The 9,748-nt window shown below is 47.2% G+C and overlaps 1 protein-coding gene across 1 annotated transcript in view; it reads right to left on the reverse strand.

Moving 5' to 3' along the window:
* LOC124022417 (receptor tyrosine-protein kinase erbB-4-like) overlaps positions 1 to 9,221 on the reverse strand; it is a gene marked incomplete at its 3' end in the record, with an annotated part of 133,611 nt that extends 124,390 nt beyond the window's left edge. The window contains exons 1-2 of the mRNA XM_046337350.1: positions 9,188 to 9,221; positions 5,588 to 5,722 (exon numbers count right to left, since the gene is read on the reverse strand). Coding sequence (XP_046193306.1) covers positions 5,588 to 5,722; positions 9,188 to 9,221 — 169 coding nt within the window. The remainder of the gene's footprint in view (positions 1 to 5,587; positions 5,723 to 9,187) is intronic.
* Between the last annotated feature and the right edge of the window lie 527 nt (positions 9,222 to 9,748).

Consider the following 9,748-nt stretch of genomic DNA (forward strand, 5'->3'; position numbering starts at 1 on the left):
ACTATGAGAGTGGGTGAGTGTACGATGAGAGTGGGTGAGTGTACTATGAGAGTGGGTGAGTGTGCGATGAGAGTGGGTGAGTGTACGATGAGAGTGGGTGAGTGTACTATGAGAGTGGGTGAGTGTACTATGAGAGTGGGTGAGTGTACGATGAGAGTGGGTGAGTGTACTATGAGAGTGGGTGAGTGTACTATGAGAGTGGGTGAGTGTACTATGAGAGTGGGTGAGTGTACTATGAGAGTGGGTGAGTGTACTATGAGAGTGGGTGAGTGTATGATAAGAGTGGGTGAGTGTACTATGAGAGTGGGTGAGTGTATGATGAGAGTGGGTGAGTGTACTATGAGAGTGGGTGAGTGTACTATGAGAGTGGGTGAGTGTACGATGAGAGTGGGTGAGTGTACTATGAGAGTGGGTGAGTGTACGATGAGAGTGGGTGAGTGTACTATGAGAGTGGGTGAGTGTACTATGAGAGTGGGTGAGTGTGCTATGAGAGTGGGTGAGTGTACTATGAGAGTGGGTGAGTGTACGATGAGAGTGGGTGAGTGTACTATGAGAGTGGGTGAGTGTACTATGAGAGTGGGTGAGTGTACAATGAGAGTGGGTGAGTGTACGATGAGAGTGGGTGAGTGTACTATGAGAGTGGGTGAGTGTACTATGAGAGTGGGTGAGTGTACGATGAGAGTGGGTGAGTGTACGATGAGAGTGGGTGAGTGTACTATGAGAGTGGGTGAGTGTGCGATGAGAGTGGGTGAGTGTACGATGAGAGTGGGTGAGTGTACTATGAGAGTGGGTGAGTGTACTATGAGAGTGGGTGAGTGTACAATGAGAGTGGGTGAGTGTACGATGAGAGTGGGTGAGTGTACTATGAGAGTGGGTGAGTGTACGATGAGAGTGGGTGAGTGTACGATGAGAGTGGGTGAGTGTACTATGAGAGTGGGTGAGTGTACGATGAGAGTGGGTGAGTGTACTATGAGAGTGGGTGAGTGTGCGATGAGAGTGGGTGAGTGTACGATGAGAGTGGGTGAGTGTACTATGAGAGTGGGTGAGTGTACGATGAGAGTGGGTGAGTGTACTATGAGAGTGGGTGAGTGTACGATGAGAGTGGGTGAGTGTACTATGAGAGTGGGTGAGTGTGCGATGAGAGTGGGTGAGTGTACGATGAGAGTGGGTGAGTGTACTATGAGAGTGGGTGAGTGTACTATGAGAGTGGGTGAGTGTACGATGAGAGTGGGTGAGTGTACTATGAGAGTGGGTGAGTGTACTATGAGAGTGGGTGAGTGTACTATGAGAGTGGGTGAGTGTACTATGAGAGTGGGTGAGTGTACTATGAGAGTGGGTGAGTGTATGATAAGAGTGGGTGAGTGTACTATGAGAGTGGGTGAGTGTATGATGAGAGTGGGTGAGTGTACTATGAGAGTGGGTGAGTGTACTATGAGAGTGGGTGAGTGTACGATGAGAGTGGGTGAGTGTACTATGAGAGTGGGTGAGTGTACGATGAGAGTGGGTGAGTGTACTATGAGAGTGGGTGAGTGTACTATGAGAGTGGGTGAGTGTGCTATGAGAGTGGGTGAGTGTACTAATGAGAGTGGGTGAGTGTACGATGAGAGTGGGTGAGTGTACTATGAGAGTGGGTGAGTGTACTATGAGAGTGGGTGAGTGTACAATGAGAGTGGGTGAGTGTACGATGAGAGTGGGTGAGTGTACTATGAGAGTGGGTGAGTGTACTATGAGAGTGGGTGAGTGTACGATGAGAGTGGGTGAGTGTACGATGAGAGTGGGTGAGTGTACTATGAGAGTGGGTGAGTGTGCGATGAGAGTGGGTGAGTGTACGATGAGAGTGGGTGAGTGTACTATGAGAGTGGGTGAGTGTACTATGAGAGTGGGTGAGTGTACAATGAGAGTGGGTGAGTGTACGATGAGAGTGGGTGAGTGTACTATGAGAGTGGGTGAGTGTACGATGAGAGTGGGTGAGTGTACGATGAGAGTGGGTGAGTGTACGATGAGAGTGGGTGAGTGTACTATGAGAGTGGGTGAGTGTACGATGAGAGTGGGTGAGTGTACTATGAGAGTGGGTGAGTGTGCGATGAGAGTGGGTGAGTGTGCGATGAGAGTGGGTGAGTGTACGATGAGAGTGGGTGAGTGTACTATGAGAGTGGGTGAGTGTACTATGAGAGTGGGTGAGTGTACTATGAGAGTGGGTGAGTGTACTCTGAGAGTGTGTGAGTGTGCTCTGAGAGTGGGTGAGTGTACTATGAGAGTGGGTGAGTGTGCTCTGAGAGTGGGTGAGTGTACTATGAGAGTGGGTGAGTGTACTATGAGAGTGGGTGAGTGTACTCTGAGAGTGGGTGGGTGTGCTATGAGAGTGGGTGAGTGTGCTATGAGAGTGGGTGAGTGTACTATGAGAGTGGGTGAGTGTACTCTGAGAGTGGGTGAGTGTACGATGAGAGTGGGTGAGTGTACTATGAGAGTGGGTGAGTGTACGATGAGAGTGGGTGAGTGTACTATGAGAGTGGGTGAGTGTACTATGAGAGTGGGTGAGTGTACGATGAGAGTGGGTGAGTGTACTATGAGAGTGGGTGAAAGTGTACGATGAGAGTGGGTGAGTGTACTATGAGAGTGGGTGAGTGTACTATGAGAGTGGGTGAGTGTGCTATGAGAGTGGGTGAGTGTACTATGAGAGTGGGTGAGTGTACGATGAGAGTGGGTGAGTGTACTATGAGAGTGGGTGAGTGTACTATGAGAGTGGGTGAGTGTACAATGAGAGTGGGTGAGTGTACGATGAGAGTGGGTGAGTGTACTATGAGAGTGGGTGAGTGTACTATGAGAGTGGGTGAGTGTACGATGAGAGTGGGTGAGTGTACGATGAGAGTGGGTGAGTGTACTATGAGAGTGGGTGAGTGTACGATGAGAGTGGGTGAGTGTACTATGAGAGTGGGTGAGTGTGCGATGAGAGTGGGTGAGTGTACGATGAGAGTGGGTGAGTGTATGATGAGAGTGGGTGAGTGTACTATGAGAGTGGGTGAGTGTACTATGAGAGTGGGTGAGTGTACTATGAGAGTGGGTGAGTGTACTCTGAGAGTGTGTGAGTGTGCTCTGAGAGTGGGTGAGTGTACTATGAGAGTGGGTGAGTGTGCTCTGAGAGTGGGTGAGTGTACTATGAGAGTGGGTGAGTGTACTATGAGAGTGGGTGAGTGTACTCTGAGAGTGGGTGGGTGTGCTATGAGAGTGGGTGAGTGTGCTATGAGAGTGGGTGAGTGTACTATGAGAGTGGGTGAGTGTACTCTGAGAGTGGGTGAGTGTACGATGAGAGTGGGTGAGTGTACTATGAGAGTGGGTGAGTGTACGATGAGAGTGGGTGAGTGTACTATGAGAGTGGGTGAGTGTACTATGAGAGTGGGTGAGTGTACGATGAGAGTGGGTGAGTGTACTATGAGAGTGGGTGAGTGTACGATGAGAGTGGGTAAGTGTACTATGAGAGTGGGTGAGTGTACTATGAGAGTGGGTGAGTGTGCGATGAGAGTGGGTGAGTGTGCGATGAGAGTGGGTGAGTGTACGATGAGAGTGGGTGAGTGTACTATGAGAGTGGGTGAGTGTACTATGAGAGTGGGTGAGTGTACGATGAGAGTGGGTGAGTGTACTATGAGAGTGGGTGAGTGTGCTCTCATTGTTCTCGCTGGCTCTCTCTGGGTCTACAGTAAGTATGAGGGACAAGGATCCACTCCCAGTCAAGTCATCTCTCTCAGGCAAAAAGTGGGGACATGACACATAACAGTTATCATAGCCCACCGTCAGTGAGCGTGAATGGGTCTGTCATCATCAGGCTTTAATTGACTGTGTGGTAATTACATACTGAAGTGGAGGGCTGGGTGAATGTCACCCTCGGCCCCCTGCCTGCCTGTGAAATTACGCCTCGCTCACTCCAAAAATTATTATGTTAAATAGCGATCCAATCTGGCAACCTCAAAGAAAGCCTCAATCTGGCAACCTGGGCTCCCACGCACGCCGAGCCACTCTCTCATTTTATGCCAACTCGTATTGTCTTATACTCCCTCTCCTCCATCCTCTCTTCTGTCCTCTCCTCCTTCCTCTCCTCTGTCTTCTCCTCCGTCCTCTCCTCTGTCCCCTCTTCCGTCCTCTCCTCCGTCCTCTCCTCCGTCCCCTCCTCCGTCCTCTCTTATGTCCTCTCTTCTGTCCTCTCCTCTGTCCTCTCCTCTGTCCTCTCATCTGTCCTCTCTTATGTCCTCTCCTCTGTCCTCTCCTCCGTCCCCTCCTCCGTCCTCTCTTATGTCCTCTCTTCTGTCCTCTCCTCTGTCCTCTCATCTGTCCTCTTCTGTCTTCTCCCCTGTCCTCTCTTCTCTGTCCTCTCTTCTGTCCTCTCCTCTGTCCTCTCATCTGTCCTCTTCTGTCTTCTCCCCTGTCCTCTCTTCTCTGTCCTCTCCTCTGTCCTCTCTTATGTCCTCTCTTCTGTCCTCTCCTCTGTACTCTCTTATGTCCTCTCCTCTGTCCTCTCCTCTGTCCTCTCCTCTGTCCTCTCCTCTGTCCTCTCTTATGTCCTCTCCTCTGTCCTCTCCTCTGTCCTCTCCTCTGTCCTCTCTTATGTCCTCTCCTCTGTACTCCCTTCTGTCCTCTCCTCTGTCCTCTCCTCTGTCCTCTCCTCTGTCCTCTCCTCTGTCCTCTCTTCTTCTTCTCACATCTCAAACAGACACCTTGTGGGGAGAATCTACATGCTCACTCGAGCGTTGTGTGACATTTCGTGGTCATACGTGCTGTTTTTAGTGGTCACTGTGACATTCAGTGACATTTTCTACACTGATATTGAATGCATATCATGCCCTCACTTTTCCTTGGCATACAATGCAATCTAGGGAGGGGAAAACAAATTGAAAATGTGGAGAAGGTTTGAGGGAGTGGACTTGGAACTAAAATGGCGGTGTGTTTTGACACACAGTGGCCAGTAGCCAATGGCTGTGTGTTTTGACACACAGTGGCCGGTAGCCAATGGCTGTGTGTTTTGACACACAGTGGCCGGTAGCCAATGGCTGTGTGTTTTGACACACAGTGGCCAGTAGCCAATGGCTGTGTGTTTTGACACACAGTGGCCAGTAGCCAATGGCTGTGTGTTTTGACACACAGTGGCCAGTAGCCAATGGCTGTGTGTTTTGACACACAGTGGCCAGTAGCCAATGGCTGTGTGTTTCGACACACAGTGGCCGGTAGCCATATCAGTGTTCTAAACACTTTGATTGGAGCTGGCTGTCAGCTTTAGTGAGCTTTATGTGCAGCTGAGACAGAATCACCATGGGCCTGGCTGCATAGCAACACAACCCAACCACCTCTATGTGAGTTTAATCACAGATCTATTGTGATGCTGCTTCCAACTCACCTTCAGCAAAACAGAGAGGAAGGATACAAAGGAAGGAAGGAACAATATCATTTGTATGAAACTGAGGAAACATGTAAGTGAAGGTGTGAAGGTGTGTGTGTGTATAATGTGCACCTTGGAAGTTTAGAGAAGCATCCCTCAATATTTTTATCAGCACCTCGACCACCCCTCCCTCACAGCTTTGTGGTTTCTCCCCACACTCACATCCAAGGCCACTGTTGTTGGACGGTACCACCAAGAGCTCAGCTTGGGGGTTCTTGATGATGTCCCTCCAGTGGATGGTGTCGGCGTGGCACAGGAACTTGTTCTGGTCAACATAAACCCCCCCGTTCAGGATCTCTGTGCAGAGAAGGACACACATATACACATAATAAGCACATAACCTTTAACATATATGTATGTATGTATGTATGTATGTATGTATGTATGTATGTATGTATGTATGTATGTATGTATGTATGTATGTATGTATGTATGTATGTATGTATGTATGGATGATGGATATGTATGTATGTATGTATGTATGTATGTATGTATGTATGTATGTATGTATGTATGTATGTATGTATGTATGTATGTATGTATGTATGTATGTATGTATGTATGTATGTGTGTGTGTGTGTGTGTGTGTGTGTGTGTGTGTGTGTGTGTGTGTGTGTGTGTGTGTGTGTGTGTGTGTGTGTGTGTGTGTGTGTGTGTGTGTGTGTGTACATGTTGGTGTGTGAACATCACTGTGTGTGTGTGTGTGTGTGTGTGTGTGTGTGTGTGTGTGTGTGTGTGTGTGTGTACATGTTGGAGCAGAACATCACTACATGAAGGTTAGTCCTGACCGTTCCTGAACATGCTATGCATTTCTTTATTTCTAAACCCTGCAGATGGAAACTATTGACTCAGTGTGAAAAGGTAAACGTGTGTTGTTGTCATAAGGCCAGGTATGCAGACCTACCCTCCAGCAGCAGTCACTAGCCTGCTCCATCCTGTTAAGTAGTGTTTACTGTGACTTCTGAAAGGCGTCCATATTGTTGATGTGCTTCATGCTACGTCTACAGACCTTCCCCTCCGTCTACAGAGCTTCACCTCCGTCTACAAAGAGACGTATTCTCACTCAACCAGTTCCATATTGTTGATGTGCTTCATGCTACATCTACAGAGCTTCCCCTCCGTCTACAGAGCTTCCCCTCCGTCTACAAAGAGACGTATTCTCACTCAACCAGTTCCATATTGTTGATGTGCTTCATGCTACATCTACAGAGCTTCCCCTCCGTCTACAGAGCTTCCCCTCCGTCTACAAAGAGACGTATTCTCACTCAACCAGTTCCATATTGTTGATGTGCTTCATGCTACATCTACAGAGCTTCCCCTCCATCTACAAAGAGACATATTCTCACTCAACCAGTTCCATATTGTTGATGTGCTTCATGCTACATCTACAGAGCTTCCCCTCCGTCTACAGAGCTTCCCCTCCGTCTACAAAGAGACGTATTCTCACTCAACCAGTTCCATATTGTTGATGTGCTTCATGCTACATCTACAGAGCTTCCCCTCCGTCTACAGAGAGACGTATTCTCACTCAACCAGTTCCATATTGTTGATGTGCTTCATGCTACATCTACAGAGCTTCCCCTCCGTCTACAGAGCTTCCCCTCCGTCTACAAAGAGATGTATTCTCACTCAACCAGTTCCTAGAAAATACCCCTTTCCCCCGTGACCTACTCCAGAAACAGAACGAAGGACACAGAGGATAAAGGGAGGCTTTGGGTCAAACCCCCTCTTATGGTACTTCACTAATAGCAATAATATGTTTCTGTCGGAGGGTTATAGCCTCCACCAGATGTCTGCATGGGGAACCAGAACAATCTAGAATCCCGTACATATATCACTGTCTTTATATGACAATGTGCAAGTCAATTACAGGATTTGGACTCAAATCAATCATGTAGTTCCTCTCTGGATGAGACTCAAGATGGCAGTTTGTGTGTGTGTGTGTGTGTGCGTGCGTGCGTGCGTGCGTGTGTGTGTGTGTGTGTGTGTGTGTGTGTGTGTGTGTGTGTGTGTGTGTGTGTGTGTGTGTGTGTGTGTGTGTGTGTGTGTGTGTGTGTGTGTGTGTGTGTGTGTGTGTGTGTGTGTGTGTGTGTGTGTGTGTGTGTGTACATGTTGGAGCAGAACATCACTACATGAAGGTTAGTCCTGACCGTTCCTGAACATGCTATGCATTTCTTTATTTCTAAACCCTGCAGATGGAAACTATTGACTCAGTGTGAAAAGGTAAACGTGTGTTGTTGTCATAAGGCCAGGTATGCAGACCTACCCTCCAGCAGCAGTCACTAGCCTGCTCCATCCTGTTAAGTAGTGTTTACTGTGACTTCTGAAAGGCGTCCATATTGTTGATGTGCTTCATGCTACGTCTACAGACCTTCCCCTCCGTCTACAGAGCTTCCCCTCCGTCTACAAAGAGACGTATTCTCACTCAACCAGTTCCATATTGTTGATGTGCTTCATGCTACATCTACAGAGCTTCCCCTCCGTCTACAGAGCTTCCCCTCCGTCTACAAAGAGACGTATTCTCACTCAACCAGTTCCATATTGTTGATGTGCTTCATGCTACATCTACAGAGCTTCCCCTCCGTCTACAGAGCTTCCCCTCCGTCTACAAAGAGACGTATTCTCACTCAACCAGTTCCATATTGTTGATGTGCTTCATGCTACATCTACAGAGCTTCCCCTCCGTCTACAAAGAGACATATTCTCACTCAACCAGTTCCATATTGTTGATGTGCTTCATGCTACATCTACAGAGCTTCCCCTCCGTCTACAGAGCTTCCCCTCCGTCTACAAAGAGACGTATTCTCACTCAACCAGTTCCATATTGTTGATGTGCTTCATGCTACATCTACAGAGCTTCCCCTCCGTCTACAGAGAGACGTATTCTCACTCAACCAGTTCCATATTGTTGATGTGCTTCATGCTACATCTACAGAGCTTCCCCTCCGTCTACAGAGCTTCCCCTCCGTCTACAAAGAGATGTATTCTCACTCAACCAGTTCCTAGAAAATACCCCTTTCCCCCGTGACCTACTCCAGAAACAGAACGAAGGACACAGAGGATAAAGGGAGGCTTTGGGTCAAACCCCCTCTTATGGTACTTCACTAATAGCAATAATATGTTTCTGTCGGAGGGTTATAGCCTCCACCAGATGTCTGCATGGGGAACCAGAACAATCTAGAATCCCGTACATATATCACTGTCTTTATATGACAATGTGCAAGTCAATTACAGGATTTGGACTCAAATCAATCATGTAGTTCCTCTCTGGATGAGACTCAAGATGGCAGTTTGTGTGTGTGTGTGTGTGTGCGTGCGTGCGCGCGTGCGTGTGTGTGTGTGTGTGTGTGTGTGTGTGTGTGTGTGTGTGTGTGTGTGTGTGTGTGTGTGTGTGTGTGTGTGTGTGTGTGTGTGTGTGTGTGTGTGTGTGTGTGTGTGTGTGTGTGTGTGTGTGTGTGTGTGTGTGTGTGTGTATCATCCATAATGACCCCTGGTTCTGGGAACACCCTTGTCATAGTTAATGAAAAGAATCAGAATTTATAATCCAGATTGAACCGGATTAGGAAACATGCTCCACCAGTATATTATCGTCTCTGAACAGATTAGCAGCATAGGAAAATATAAAGATGAGGCGTATTCAGATATTCAGAATAGTGGAGAAGTGGGGGAAGCTAATCATTATGAAGGAAATGGCTTGATTTAAACAAGGAACTCTCCCGTGGATAAAGATAAACTCAATTTTCTTCAAAGTATTTGACATGCCTGCGGTCTCCCTCGCCGGGGGATGGTCTATCATTGCAATTTCATCTACTAATATCGCCTCGCACAAAGAAGGATTTTATCAAAGGAATGTTTTACATGTAAATGTATCAGACTGTTATAAGAGAACATTCTGTACCAATTACAACGGTATGCATGGAGCCTAAATATTCAGGGTGTTTGTATCTTATTCAATAATAGAATGTGATTCAATAGAGAATAGTCAGGAGGATATTCAGGATTGTGGCAAAAGTATGTTGATTAGATTCTCCCTGAATAGTTGATGCTGGTGCCTCCATAGAACTTCTCCATCACATTGTCCTCGCAGAAATATGCTTACTCTGGATGTCTTCTAAGATTCTACTGATGTCTTCTAAGATTCTATTTATTTCTTCAGAGATTCTATGGATGTCTTCTAAGATTCTATGGATGTCTTCTAAGATTCTATGGATGTCTTCTAAGATTCTATGGATGTCTTCTAAGATTCTATTTATTTCTTCAGAGATTCTATGGATGTCTTCTAAGATTCTATGGATGTCTTCTAAGATTCTATTTATTTCTTCA

The sequence above is a fragment of the Oncorhynchus gorbuscha genome, unplaced genomic scaffold, assembly GCF_021184085.1.
Source record: "Oncorhynchus gorbuscha isolate QuinsamMale2020 ecotype Even-year unplaced genomic scaffold, OgorEven_v1.0 Un_scaffold_1376, whole genome shotgun sequence".
NCBI lineage: Eukaryota > Metazoa > Chordata > Actinopteri > Salmoniformes > Salmonidae > Oncorhynchus > Oncorhynchus gorbuscha.